Below are 16,187 nucleotides of genomic sequence, written 5' to 3' on the forward strand. Positions count from 1 at the left end.
AACAAACTTTTGATTTACAAACAAATTTTTAAACCAGCAATGCTTTATGCTGTACCGATCTGGTCAAGTTGCTGTTCAACAAGGAAGAAAACGCTCCAAAGGATTCAGAATAAAATTCTGAAAATGATTTTGAAGCGTCCTCCTTGGTTTGGTACACTCGAATTACATAGACTTACTGGTGTTGAACCATTAGAAGCTATGTCAAATAAAATTATTAACAATTTTCGACAAAAATCGTTGCAATCCTCAATTGCTACGATAAGCTCTCTTTATAGCCAATAAGTTAGCAATTAAGTTAGTTGTAAGTTTACTTCCCCTTTTCTGACAAGTAGGTTTAAATCCCTACGAATGATAAGTCCTAATTGCGAAAGCAAACAAATCCTAACAATTAAAATTACAAATTTCTAACAGTGTTGAGAAGTCACCATTTGTGATTGGACACACATACTCATTATTTACTAATATTTATCATAAATACTTAAGCTATCCCCCCTTAAAAAAAAAAAAAAGTTGTACCAGGTATACAAACTTGCTGATATGGTGAAGGTAATAAAGCGGGGCAGGCTTCAGTGGGCTGGACATGTAGCCAGAATGCCTGACGAGAGAGCCGCCAAAACTCTCTTCAGTAGCGAACCAGGAAGAGGCCGTCGACTCCGTGGTAGGCCTCGCACGCGGTGGATGTGCGCGGTGGAAGAAGATGCACGATCTGCTGGTGTAAGAGGAGACTGGAGAACGGCTGCCCAAGACAGAAGAAGCTGGACATCTCTAATTCGTTCGACCCTAGACCGGTGGACCGTTAGCCAACAAAGTGAGTAAGTAAGTAAGTTAGTACTGGTGTTGAAACATTAGAAGCTATGTCAAATAAAATTATTAACAATTTTCGACAAAAACCGTTGCGATTCTCAATTGCTACGATAAGCTCTCTTTATAGCCAATAAGTTAGCAGTTAAGTTAGTTGTAAGTTTACTTCTCCTTTTTGACAAGTAGGTTTAAGTCCCTATGAATGAATGTTAAGTCCTAACTGCGAAAGCAAACAAATCTTAACAATTAAAAATTACAAATTTTCTAACAGTATTCAGAAGTCGCCATTTGTGATTGGACACGCATACTAATTATTTACTAATATTTATTAAAAATACTTAAGCTTAGCTATTGATCGGAATTTGCGTGACGTATTCATTGGATGCCATTGCCATTTCAATTGCGGCTTGCGGTGTTAGAAAAATGTCACCAAACGATGGAAAGAAAAGAGTCTCTCTCTCTCTCTGTCAATCGAAACAGTCTCCAGTTTCATTTGAAACGATCCGATGAACAACAGACGGGTGAAAACCCTCTGTCAAATCTTTTTGACATGGAAAATGTTCATCGTGATTCGATGAAAGAAATCAACTAAATATGAAACTGTTCGAATCTGAAAGACTGCGCGAAATCTTCAGTTTCATTGCTATGTTTCGAAAGTGTAGAGCCCTGCTTGTAATACGCTTGGAAGATTCTGTTTGGTACTTGGACAGACAGAGACATTTTTTGGCATCCTGAAAGTTGCCGCCCACTGATAGATCGGAATAGTATAGACCCCAGTTCGTGTTTCTGAGATCTCAAAAAATTTCTTTGATAAAGTCTTTGTGAGCAGAACGTGCCGAACTTTCTCAAAAAAGATCCCAAAAAATTTCTTTAATAGAGTCTTTGATTTTGATTCTTGTCTTACGGAGTTCATGAAAGTGAAGTCAGTCTCTTCGTAACAAATATCTATACTATTTTTAGTTTTATATTCTAGTAGGCATTTACCTCTTTTGTCTATTGCGTCACTGCTCCATACTATATGACTTGAATTTGCATCGGAACCTATGACCTTTGTTCTGATCCTTACAAAATGACACGAATTCTGAAACTCCTGGTGGAGGCGCTTCGTTCACGTCTCTAGGAAAAAATACTACAAGGTATACAGCCCTAGGGGTTGTATGAAATGGTGACGTAGGACTAAATGTATATATTATATGCTGCGCTAAATTGTTCATAGGTAACACTACCGTTTATTTTTGATGGTCGTTATTGTAAAACTAACTATGCATGAATACATGAAAATTTTAAACTAGTAGTAGTTGGGTGTCGTACACAAATTACGTAACGCTAAAAATCTAGATTTCAGACTTCCTCCCCCCGTAGGTAACGATAGGTAACGTTCGACATGACTCCCTCCCCTAAACTTACGTAACGATGAACAGCCTGACCCTCCTCCTTTTCAATTTCGAGCAAACATCACAGTTACGTAACTGTCTCTACTACCCCCCTCCCTCCTACGTGACAATAAGTAACGCAGACTATTATCCCCCCCCCCCCCCTACATGCGTTACGTGTGTACGACGCCTTGCGAAAATTCTCATAACTCTTATCTTCAAGCATCTAAAGTTCTGAAAAGAATCGATTCCATAATTTCAGTTAGAAATTCGTGCTGATAATCGCACCATCGGTAGCATTGAATATTCTTCTTGGCCGCGCATAAAAAAGTTTGCTCTCCGCTGTGCCCTCCAGTAGCTGTGCCAGCTAAATATTCTGCAGCGTACGATGGTAACTGTTGCTGCCGTATGCAAAATTAAGGTAACATGTTCCGCAGTACCTGGAAGTTGACTCGTATGCAGCTCTCGTTTCTCAATGTCACGTACCTTTAACAGCTGCACTGCACTCGCTATTGTGTAACAAACTAAACTGAAGCTGAATTTTCTACACGCAGTCTTTTGTATCGAGTTCAGAGTAGATTTTTGCCATTAGGGCGTGGCCACGCAGCTTAGAGAAAGACAAACAAACCAAAACCCTTTGTTGAGTCAAAATATGTAGGCAGTGGAATTTATTTCGTCCATGTTATTGTTATCTGTGCTCGGGAAGCAAGCCAATAACGAGGGCAATGTATGGGAAAGCTTGACCTTGGAACTTTTCAACTTTTTCTACCATTAAGCAGTAAAGCAACAATGTTAAACATTATATCAAACAATTGTTACACATTTTATCTATCCACCGACAGATAAGTGACTAAGATGCATTAAGTCGTTCGCTTGCTGTAATCGTTTGAAATCTGACGCAACATTTGCCGGTTTCATTTTCAATTTCACAAAGTGTAATCTAGTATATAAAACAAAGACGTAGTCCTACGTCAAAATATTCCGAAGCTATGTAGATTTCAGCTTTTTCTACGTGGGCACTGTGGGGCAGAACCGAGAAAAGTCGCGACTCAAAAAAATAAAATTCAGTTTGCATGCCTCATTTTATTTTAGGTAGATACGTTGTCGACTGGAATTCATAATAATTTACTTTGAAAAATAATTTAGAAAATTTGCTATAATATTGTGAAAGTGAGGATCTACAAGGCTTGTAAAATGGAAGAAAAACAGGAGAGTTGTGTGCAAGACCACGACCGCAAGGTTGAAGTAGAATACTTTTACAAGAAAGATAACCCGGCTGCTTGCGTGTCAGTAATTTTTTCTAGTAAATAAACGTTGACTAATCTGATCAATCGAATTTTGCGCTTCAACAAGGATTGACTATTTTCAATAATATAGTAAGTTGCTTGTCATGGTTGGGGCTTGACAATTTTTAAATTTTGAGATGAAATGTTTTCGGATATCGTGCTCATGACTGAACGAAAAGATAATTCAGTACGTTTTGAGACACGGAGATGAAGTAAAATTTATAACTTTTTCAAATTCAAAAATGTGAATTAACTCATTATAAAATATTAACTCTTCAATCAAGTTTTTATTTCATCCTGAAAAGGACAATTTGTTGTTCATTTTTGTATCGGATAAGATGCCGATCACATCTTTGCGTTATCACTGACAGGGCGAATAAAGTATTCCTTGTGATAAAGTAAACAGTGAAAAGCTGATTTAACATTCAAAACTAGACGGCTCATGTGTTGTCAAAATGAGTCAACTTTTCATTGAATGCATTTACTAGTGCCCACTATCGCACAGAGACTGCATTTCACTAAAGTGCCTCACTGCATCAGCCGCTATCGATGCTGAGATCCGCTGCAACTAGCATAAATAAGTACTTGCTTGATTCGCTTCATGTTTGTTTAACTCATGCAAAATTGTGTCTTATACAGTTTTTGCTCCCTCATTCCATTCCATTCCATTCAGTTTAACACAAGTGAATGTTGAATGAAACTAAGTTTTGAGTGGATTTCTTTAAATTTATTTACTCCATAAACAACAGTGTTTTGTTAAACACCGGAAAATCAGTTTAACCCAAATCGTGAGCCACAGAGCGACCATTATTTGATTTCATTTCTGCAATTAAGTGCGAACTTTTGTTTATTGCAATGTATCAATCGGCACAGATTATCAAGAAATAAGTTTAGTACTAATAAATATTGATTACATTTGCGATCGAGTTAGTAAAAAAAATTATCGAAAACAATAATCGTTACAGGTTTAAGTGTTCCGAATACATTAAAAAAGAAATATAAACATAGTGTTCAAAAATACTTAAAAAATCACTTCTACTCGAAGCCGCTAGCTAAAAATCCGCTTCAGCAAAGTGTAGCGAGACACTTTTCCGTAGAAAGTTTGCGCTCGTGCCTGCAATGCTGTTGCTGAACGAGAATGCAGAAAATTTATTTGTTTAATTCTGCACTGTTACCAGCAGGCATGAGATTTCTGTTTTTTTTTTTTCACTGGTGTTTCTGTATTTCAATTATTTCCCGTCTGAATAGCGATCGGAATCGACTAGTTTGAAAGGTAACATTCATTGCATGATTCATGGGAATGAATATTTTAAACAGAATGGTTTTCTCGACTGAAAACTGTAGTTCGCACATTGATGAAATATTTTCACTCTAGAAAGCAGACATTTTTTGTTTAGCGTGTATTATACATTGTATAGTCTTTTATTGCAGACAATACCGCAAAAACTACTCTAATAGTGCGGTTTCTGAAAACTCCGTCAGTACCAATACCTCCGGGAGTCCCGGGGCAAAATCAATCTCATTCACTAAACCGCACCAACAATAATCCAGTTATTCCATCTCATTCTGGCTCCAAACAAGCATCCTTGCCGGTACGCGCCGTATGTTCGTTTCAATCGACTCCGTTGCAAACCTATTGATGGGTGATAAGTCAATTCCCACTCAACGACGGAATCGGCTTGCGTCCGCTGAAGCATCGCAAATAACAGACAGGATGCATTTCCGAACGTTAGACGTGGAATGGAACGGTGAAATCTGAGTTTTAGTTGAATACATTTTGCAATTATACGGTAGAAATGGTTCGAACAGCAAAGCATTGATAATAAGCCTCTACGGGATTACCACACGATGTTTTCAATTTTCGCATGTTATGGGGCGGGGACATCACTCAACAGTGGAAATCGGAATCGGGTAAATTGACTGACGGTATTACGGATTCGCTGCTCCACAGCTTGTTTTATGAAAGTTGATGAAGTACTTGGTGTCTTAAATTAAATTTTAGAAAATAAAGGCGAACAAGAACCCCCCAATACCAATCTCAACTTAATCCAGCTGTTTGACACCGGAGCAGTCACATAATTTTCAAAGAACAGCAATTTATAACGACGGCAGGTCTTTCTAGCATAAGTCAGCAATTCGGGGAATTTCTTTTATGCGATGCCATAAATTATTACCTTAAAAACCCCCACGCCCCCCATTGCCATACGGTTGTCGTCCCGCAGTTTCTTCATCATTCGCATACTTCGAACTAGGAAATAATAGGACATTCCGATGCGACGATGAACATATCGTAAACCGGAGGCTATTTATTGTTGTGCGTTTATGATAAATTGCCAACAGCGGAAACTAGGAAACTAGGCGAAAAGTTCAGTGACGTCAACGAGGGGTAATGCGGGTTTAAATGGTACATATTTCACCAATCATGTCTTGAAAACCACAAAACCACAAGCTTCAGAGCATCTTTTACACTGATTCATGTAGAACACTAATAGTAGGTATTCAGCAATCTCAAGTCGAGAGACAAGCTCGCTCGGTAGTGACCAAACCACGTCATCTTCATCGATGGGTCATCAAACCTCATACCTTTCATTCCGAATTGATATTCTGAGCAACAGATTCCGCGAAATGCAGGGAATGAAACCAAATTTGACGTTCAAACACATTTATCTCGATATTAGTTTCAAACCGAACGGATCATTTTGCTCAGAGTATAGTTCCGCGGAGAATATATGCCCCGTTTGTACAAATCTCACATCACGCTCTCAAGTCTAGGAGAGAAAATATTGTCCAGTGGGCAGATATAGGTGGGTACAGCACACGGATGAATCGGAAAATCCATTTCTAGTTGTTGGAAGTTGAGTGATTCCTAGCTATGCTATGACAAATTTTGCTTCATACACAACAGGATGGCAGGATGTTTTGTCATTGTCATATGTGTTCGTAAAGCCAATGGACAGATTTGAAAACCTGCTCTCGTTGGAGATTCATAGATCAAATTCCTATTTCAATAAGCATTTGGATTTGTTCCGGGATGTACTGTTTGCAGTCGTTGGTAAATATAACACAGCACTGTCATAATTCAGCTTAACACTGATGACCGGTTTTCAGGCACGTCAGCGAATTGTTATTTGTTTATGTGCATAGTTGTATTGAAACAAGAAATATAAAATAAGAAACTAAAAAAAATGAATATAAATATTTTTCAAGCGGACATCACAGAGAACACAAAGGGTGAATTAACCTATAGTGGACCATCCGTCAGATTACGTCAATTCCTCTTACCATGAATCAGAATCTATGCATGTTTGTGACGCAGACTGGCTGAACAAGATGTTTCCCGATTGAAGATTTCTGAAAATCCCTCGAGTTTTCGCATAAATTTAGTTCATCTGGCGAGTGATACACTATAGCGGTTCACTATAGGGTATTTTTTCATCTTTCGCACGAAAAATGAAATGAAAGAAAATTTGGGTACAGGGCTGTGTGTGTGCTGCCCTAAATGTATTTGTGATGCAAACATCAAATAGTGTGTTAATTGTAGTAATTTCAATGAGCAACACAAACTAAGCTGAATTGAACCATAGTTAACCTCTTTTCTATAGTGGACTCGTCTTTCTTCTGCCGATCGGATGGATATAATCATGCCTCGCGGAGTAGGGTAAGTTAACATATAGTCGAATTTATTCGAAAACTCGAGGGATTTTCAAAGAACTTCAATCGAAAAACATTGTAAATACCAAAGTAAATAAACCTATATTGGACCCCTTTATTTTATTACCCTATAGTGGGCCATCCGTCCGATCAACTCCATTTCTCTAAACATAAATCCGGATTTAGGGTAAACTAGCCTATAGTGGACCACGCTCCTGTAGTCAGATCAACTAAATTCATGAGAAAACTCGAGGGATTTCCAGAAAAATTCTATCAGGAGAAATCTTATCTAGCCAGTCTGTATCACCAGCATTTATATAGGGTAAAACTACCTTGAATGGACCACGTTCTTTAGTGGACCACCGGCCAAATTAACTCAATTTATGCGAAAGCTCGAGAAATTTCCAGAAAACTTCTATCGAAAACCATCTTATCCAACTAATCTGCGTAAAAAACACGAGAAACATTCGTAAATATCCGGTTTATATCAGTTTTTCTGAAAAGTGGTTCACTGAAGGAAGTGGTCCATCTAAGGTAATTCTACCATGTTCCGATTTATAACAAGAGAAACTGAGTTTATCTGACGGGTGGTCTACTATAGCTTAAAAAAATAAAGGGGTCCACTAATTTACCCTATGAATGTTTGTGATACAAATTGGCTGAATAAAATAAAAGTTTTCTGAAAATCGTTAGAGTTTTCGCATAAAATCACTCAATCTAGCGAGTGGTTCACTATAGGGAAGTGGTTCACTATAGGTCAATCTACCCTACACATACTCTCACACAGTTTTCTCTCGCATGATCCACGTTGGGATTCACCACGTGCTGTCACACCTGCAACTGGAGACTCTATTTATCACAGTGCCGAAGACACCGGGCTCACTAGTCCTATCGAAAGCGTATTTACCATCTACTACTACCATCTACTACCTTGTGATGCAGACCAGCTGGACAAGACAGGGTAAGTTAACTTATAGTGAACCCTTTTCCTACAGTGGACCACTCGCCAGATTAACTCAATTTATGCGAAAACTCGAAGGATTTTCAGAAAATATCCATCGGGAAAGATCTTATTAAACCAATCTGCATCAGATTCACGAGAAACATTTATACATTCCGATTTATGTTAAAAGAAATTGAGTTAATCTGATTGGTGATCCACTACAGATTATTTATGCAAATATTTAAGGGGGTTTTCAGGGAACTTCCATTGAAAAACATCTAATCCAGCCAATCTGCATCCCAAAAGTTAATAAATTCCGATTTATGGTTGGGGAAATTGAACTAATCTGACGAGTGGTCCATAATAGGTTAACATCTCTGGGTGATTGATTACGGTTCCGATGACACGATTGCCGTTGGAGTGTTGTAGAAAAAATTAACTTATAGTGGACCTTTCTTATAGTGTACCTTTTTTATATTGGACCACTTGTCAAATAACTGAACTTCTCTTAACATAATTTGAAATTTATAAATGTTTCTAGTGATTTTTTTTTATTCTCGCTTATTTTCCGTCGGTCTAGTTTCTAGTGATCTTGATGAAGATTGGCTAAATAAGATGTTTGTTTACAAAAGTTTTCTGTATATCCCTCGAGTTTTCGAACTAATCGAGTTAATCTGACGGGTAGTTCACTATAGAAAAGGGGTTCATCGTGCTAACTGAAACCTGGTCAAACGTCGAAATCAACTCTGTTCATCTGTTTGCTGTTACGTCGGGTAAATTATGCTATAGTGGACAGATTCCCTATAGTGGACCAGTCGCTAGATTAACTCAATTTATATGAAAATTTGAGGGATTTTCAGAAACTTTCAATCGGGAGACATCTTATTAAGACAATCTACATCAGAATCACGAGAAACATTCATAAATTTAGATTAATGTTGGAAGAAATTGAATAAATCTGACTGGTGGTCCACTATTCTGCCGGTACCCGCATAACTGTGCCATAATGAAAAACGACAAGTTGAGAAAACGGCGATTAAATATTTTCCGCTAATTTCGTGATTTCCAACTATTTTTAGCTATAATTCACAGAAACAACGGCCGAAATAGCTTCATGGTATCACAAATTCAACGTTCAGAATCAAATAACATGGATTGTATTGCTTTTACTTTACGATAAGCGAAAAAATCTCTATGGGACACAATAACTATGCAGGTACATTTCGAAAGCACTCGCTTATTTTGTCCCATCATATACGAATTTCACCATAAACTGGCGGTTCACCGCCATCTTGGTTTGTACTATTGTTAAACAATATTATTCTAGGTAATCAAATGACATGGTTTAACAAAAAATCCATTACCAAAACTAAATTACAAGACTACTGCATTAAGTCGTTTCGGGCTCTAAATGTGTAACTTCGAATATGGCATTTGTTTGATGTTGATCCCTTAGTTTCTGAAGTATAGTACTGGAATAGCGCCTGATATAGGTATTTTCAGAAGCGGGGTGATGGCCAGAGGCTGAAAATCAATCCCAGACGCCATTTTGAGTTTCAAAATGGTGACTTCCGGTTTCTGAAAAACTATATATAATGACCAAACTACACTAAATATGAGTGCTCTAAAAACCCAGAAGTTTGAAATCGATCCTAGATGCCATTTTGAAAGCAAGAATAGCGATTTCCACTTGCTGAGAAATAGTCTAAAATGGTCAAATAGATATTTTCTGGGCCAAGATGACCTTCATTAGCCAGAATTCATCTCTAGACACCATTTTGAAATCAACCTGAAAAAGCTAAATATGTCATTACGAACATGTCAATTTCAGTCTTTTTTCGGAATAATTCCCGATGCTAACTCAAAAGCGACAAAAAACAATATGGGACAGTTATCCGGGTACCAACAGTATATGTTAATAAAGCAAAAGGGTCCACGCTTAACTTTGTCTGTGAGCTTTTAGCTCGTATAGACTGAATAGTTTGTATACAATATCTATCTAAGTACTAATTTTGGAATATAAATAACATAAAATATTGAACACAAATTGCAATAAGGAACAATGTAATCATGTAGAACAAACAGTATATTTAAATTAGGTGTTACATAAAATAACTTTAAGTTGTCCTTTGAATTTTACTAGCGGTAATGTTTTTATAGCTTCTCCTAGAGAGATATAGAGTGTAATCACCTTGTGTAATACAGAATTTTGTCCGTAGATTCGATTATTCAGGTTAGATGTTTCCTCATTCTGGTAAAGAAGTGGTTTCTGTTTCCTTCAATGATTCCTGTCTATTCCTACTTCCTGGCTATAAATTTGCAATGATTTCTGTCTACTCCTGCCTCCTAGCGTGGCGTAAACTTGCGAAGATCCCAAAATGTGAATCATTGTCAAATCAGTAGAAGACTTTATTCGCTCCGTTTTCGAGACCGCTCATTTGGAGCCCAAGGTCCTACAATAACTGTAGGACCACTACGAAGCTATACAATTGTGGTTCATAAAATACGCACTGAGGTTGCATCCTTGCCAAAATATGGATACTGGTAGGTTGGCAAGTCTGTTGTAATAAGGTATTCCTTTCTTACCTGAGGAAGGGATAAATACAACCAGCGACTCGTTTCTAAGGGTTGATGTAATCTAATAATGTATTTGTTTTCTCCCAGAAGCCAATGCAACAAGCCGGCATTTCATAACGGGTTGAGAGGATTCAGGTTTATTCGCAATCTGTACAATTCATGAGTGGTGCAGCTCGAGATAAAACGACGATTGTCTAATATTCGTCTCATTTCCTTTACTGCTCAACATTAGACGAACTAACTACGGGAAAAACGAACCTGTCATAGCGATGTGTAAAAAATTAAACAAAATCTTCCAAATATTCGATTTTTTCCAATCCTGTTGAACGTTCAAAATTTTTTACTTTTCCGGTTAAAGTCTAATTGTAATAGCTACTCGTTCAGGTCATATTTATCTAGACAGATGAATTAAAAAACAAATATTGATAAAATTATGTTAATTGGTAACATGGAGTTGAAATTTTGAACACAGTGACCAAAAATCAAGGTAAAATATAGATAACCGAAGTAGAGCAAAAGAGTTCTACGTAATGGGAATAAAAACAGGATCTATAGACAAACGAAATAAACGAAGTAAAATGGTTTGAGACCTGAACCCAAAGACTGTACTGAATGAGAATTGGAACGAAAATAGGAAAAGGAACTTCGTAGTAAATGGCGTAGTGCACAGTACAATTGGAGGGCTAGCGCTACGATCCTACTGACACTATTAATCACTGGCTTGATAGACCTATTCCTAATATTCGTCGAGATTAACTAGGGGAAAGAAAAATCAGTGGAAATAGGAATAGGAACAGGAATAGGAATAGTAATAGTAATAGTAATAGGAATAGGAATAGGAATTGGAATAGGAATAGGAATAGGAATAGGAATAGGAATAGGAATAGGAATAGGAACAGGAATAGGAATAGGAATAGGAATAGGAATAGGAATAGGAATAGGAATAGGAATAGGAATAGGAATAGGAATAGGAATAGGAATAGGAATAGGAATAGGAATAGGAATGGGAATAGGAATAAGAATAGGAATAGGAATAGGAATAGGAATAGGAATATGAATAGGAATGGGAATAGGAACAGGAACAGGAATAGGAATAGGAATAGGAATAGGAATAGGAATAGGAATAGGAATAGGAATATGAATAGGAATAGGAATAGAAATAGGAATAGGAATAGGAATGGGGATAGGAACAGGAATAGGAATAGGAGTAGGAATAGGAATAGGAATAGGAATAGGAATAGGAATAGGAATAGGAATAGGAATAGGAATAGGAATAGGAATAGGAATAGGAATAGGAATAGGAATAGGAATAGGAATAGGAATAGGAATAGGAATGGGAATGGGAATAGGAATAGGAATAGGAATGGGAATAGGAATGGGAATAGGAATAGGAATAGGAATAGGAATAGGAATAGGAATAGGAATAGGAATAGGAATAGGAATAGGAATAGGAATAGGAATAGGAATAGGAATAGGAATAGGAATAGGAATAGGAATAGGAATAGGAATAGGAATAGGAATAGGAATAGGAATAGGAATATGAATAGGAATGGGGATAGGAACAGGAATAGGAATAGGAGTAGGAATAGGAATAGGAATAGGAATAGGAATAGGAATAGGAATAGGAATAGGAATAGGAATAGGAATAGGAATAGGAATAGGAATAGGAATAGGAATAGGAATAGGAATAGGAATAGGAATAGGAATAGGAATAGGAATAGGAATAGGAATAGGAATAGGAATAGGAATAGGAATAGGAATAGGAATATGAATAGGAATGGGGATAGGAACAGGAATAGGAATAGGAATAGGAATAGGAATAGGAATAGGAATAGGAATAGGAATAGGAATAGGAATAGGAATTTGGAATAGGAATAGGAATAGGAATAGGAATAGGAACAGGAATAGGAATAGGAATTGGAATAGGAATAGGAATAGGAAAAGGAATAGGAATAGGAATAGGAATAGGAATAGGAATAGGAATAGGAATAGGAATAGGAATAGGAATAGGAATAGGAATAGGAATAGGAATAGGAATAGGAATAGGAATAGGAATAGGAATAGGAATAGGAATAGGAATAGGAATAGGAATAGGAATAGGAATAGGAATAGGAATAGGAATAGGAATAGGAATAGGAATAGGAATAGGAATAGGAATAGGAATAGGAATAGGAATAGGAATAGGAATAGGAATAGGAATAGGAATAGGAATAGGAATAGGAATAGGAATAGGAATAGGAATAGGAATAGGAATAGGAATTTGGAATAGGAATAGGAATAGGAATAGGAATAGGAACAGGAATAGGAATAGGAATTGGAATAGGAATAGGAATAGGAATAGGAATAGGAATAGGAATAGGAATAGGAATAGGGATAGGAATCGGAATCGGAATCCAAGTCGGAATAGTTCCCATACATTGTAATTGTGTCGTATTTTACCGATTACAGGTCGGACTCGATTATATACAGTCTCCGAAAAATTTTCACTGTATATAATCGAATCCTGTATATAATCGAATCAGAAAAAAAAATTTTTTTTTGTCTATTTTGCATAAATATTTTGTTGTTTTTGAATAAATAGGTGGGATTTTTGTGACTAACCCCCTTAAAGTCGCAAAAAACCTTTCTTACAAAAATATATGTATATATAATATATAATATATAATCGAATCAGAAAAAAAATATTTTTGTTTATTCTGCATACATCTTTTGTTGTTTTTAAATAAATAAGTAGATTGGTTTTTGACTAACCCTCTTAAAGTCGCAAAAAACCTTTCCTACAAAAATATATGTATATATATAATCTAATCAGAAAAAAAATTTTTTTTTGTTTATTTTGCATACATCTTTTGTTATTTTTTTTTAAATAAATAAGTAGAATTTTTTTGATTAACCCCCTTAAAGTCGCAAAAAACCTATCTTACAAAAATATATTTATATATGTATAATCGAATCAGAAATTTTTTTTTGTTCATTTTGCAGAATCTTTTGTTGTTTTTAAATAAATAAGTAGAATTTTTTTGACTAACCCCTTTAAAGTCGCAAAAAACCTTTCTTACAAAAATTGATGTATGTATAGATTTCGTAGTTACTCTTTATGTTATTGCAGTCAGCAATGGCAAGAACACTACACCGTGCTGCACGGGTACCACTTTTGCATAGAAACACTACACGGCGTGTACGGTCGTTCTTACACATCACGCAGTGCAAGTTGCAATACACGCCGTGTAGTGTTTTAAATATTTTCTCCGTAGCAGTGCGTGTTTTAAACATAGCTGATTGCAGCAAACCTAAAGAAAAATTTTGATCAGTGTGTATTGTGTTACAATTACTGTTTTAGTTTTGATATTGTTGTGCTGCGTTATCAAGCAATTCAGAACAAAAAATGGCAAGTGCTTACGTAAAAGCCAGGAAACGAAGAAACGTTTTAACTTTTGCTCAAAAAGCAAAAGTTCTTTACAATCTCGAACAAGGTCTGTCGGTTCGTGACGTACAACAAAAATACAACATCGCTGAAGCAACTGTGTATCATTTAAAAAGAGACAAACCGAAAATCGAAGATCAAGTTACGCAACGACAAATCAGAATTGGTAAGTTTTTCAAAGTTTATGTAAATAATCCAGCTCATAGTTTTTCTTTTATTTTGCTTGAATAATATTTTACATAGACAAGCGAAAAACTTTCAAATGGGCGAAATTTCCGTTGCTCGACAGCGTATTTGTGGTTTCTGCAAAAACGTGAATGTCATGTGCCTGTTAGCCAGGACTTACTGACAATCCAAGCAAAGAAATTGTAAGACCAGCTGTACCACGATGGACAGTTCACAGGAAGTCGTGGGTACGTTATAAAATTTATTAAGAGACATAACATCCGATTTTTAAAAATAACTGGCGAAAAGCTATCCAATAATGCCGCCTGCGTTGATGCTTATATTGAGCAATTCTCGACTATGGTTCGTCTGCAAGATCTATCTCCCAGTCAAATATTCAATGCTGATGAAAGTGGTCTATTTTTTAAATGCACCCCTTCGTCCACATTCGTATCTATGGACGAGTCATCAGCACCAGGACGCAAAGGAAATAAGGAGCGTGTGACTTTCATGCCATGCAGTAACGCAGATGGCTCATGCAAACTCCCGCTAATGGTCATTGGTAAAGCAAAGCAACCACGAGCTTTGAAGAATATTCATGATCTCTCTGTTCACTATACGGCATCAAAGAATGCGTGGATGACGCGTCAGATTTTTAAGGACTGGTTTTTTATGCAGTTCGTTCCCAAAGTGACATTTTTTTTTTAGAACGCTCAACTTCCGGTTAAGGCTCTTTTAGTACTGGATAATTGTTCAGCGCATCACAGTTCTGACGATCTTCGAACTGCCGATGGTGCGATTTCTACAACTTTTTTGCCACCGAATACCACAGCATTGCTGCAGCCGATGGACCAAAATATTATACAAATGGTCAAATCAAACTACCGACAGAAGTTGATGCGTGAAATTCTTGTCCGTCCTGGAGAATTTGATGACAAAGTTAAACATATTAACATCAAAGATGCTATATTTTGGGTTGCTGAAGCATGGAATGCAGTACCGGCTGTTTCCATATCAAAATCATGGAAAATGCTGTGTCGTGGTACGGAATTCAATGACGAGGATGATGTTCCACTGTCGGTTGTGAAAGAACGCCTCAAATCGATCCAGCAACAATTAATTGAGCAAGACAACACTGTGCAGGAAGAGGATTTGGAGTTCGATTTCATGAACGATGAGGAGATAGTTAACAGCATTTTGCATCCAAACACGTCGTTCTACGAGAGTGACGACACATTTTCTACTACGCAAGATGCAAATGCTTCATCAACAATGAAATGCGCCCCAATTGACATGGAAGAGGATTCAAGACAACTCGTTTCGAATGAATCGGCATTGTACGGCATAGATGCAGTTATCTCTTGGGCGGAAGAAAACCGTTTGCCATTGGAGAGACAATTTATGTTACGCGAATTACGTGGAAATATAATGGAGAAAATTATTACATCCAGAAATGCTAATGCCTAATTTAATAAAAGTTATAAATACAACAGAAATTTTTCGATTTTTACAAGTATTTTTTTTAAAATGAAACGAAAGCCACCATTAAAATTATCATAACAGTATTTTATCGAAACAGTACTTGAAACTATACATTTTCGTCATTTTATTTCAATCCCCTCTTTATCCAATATTATTCATTGACTTGACTTGCGTATTGGGTAGATAGTAGATTAGCTAAAAACATTGCCTTTAATTTATTTAAATTTTATAGGAATCGGAATCGGAATCCAAGTCGGAATAGTTCCCATACATTGTAATTGTGTCGTATTTCACCGATTATTTCCAAAATATACCTTGTATTCATCTGTGTACATTGTAAAATTACTTCTCAGCTTGAATCGCATATTAAGCGATATTTTTTTTATTTCTGTTTCCCATTTGTTCCTTTCGATTATGTGCTTCACGTTGGGTTCGTTTTATATGCAAAATTTTTGCTACTAAACAACAACAGGTCTTGTTCAAGA

The 16,187-nt window shown here is 36.6% G+C and overlaps 1 protein-coding gene across 1 annotated transcript; it reads left to right on the top strand.

Moving 5' to 3' along the window:
* The first annotated feature begins 7,101 nt into the window (after nt 1-7,101).
* Nucleotides 7,102-15,687, top strand: LOC129719623 (tigger transposable element-derived protein 2-like). Its single transcript, XM_055671015.1, has 3 exons — nt 7,102-7,118; nt 7,899-8,072; nt 14,988-15,687. Exons 1-3 carry the CDS (start codon nt 7,102-7,104, stop codon nt 15,685-15,687), a joined length of 891 nt encoding a protein of 296 aa, XP_055526990.1.
* The last annotated feature ends 500 nt before the right edge of the window (nt 15,688-16,187 follow it).

This window comes from Wyeomyia smithii, chromosome 2 (genome assembly GCF_029784165.1).
Source record: "Wyeomyia smithii strain HCP4-BCI-WySm-NY-G18 chromosome 2, ASM2978416v1, whole genome shotgun sequence".
Taxonomy (NCBI): domain Eukaryota; kingdom Metazoa; phylum Arthropoda; class Insecta; order Diptera; family Culicidae; genus Wyeomyia; species Wyeomyia smithii.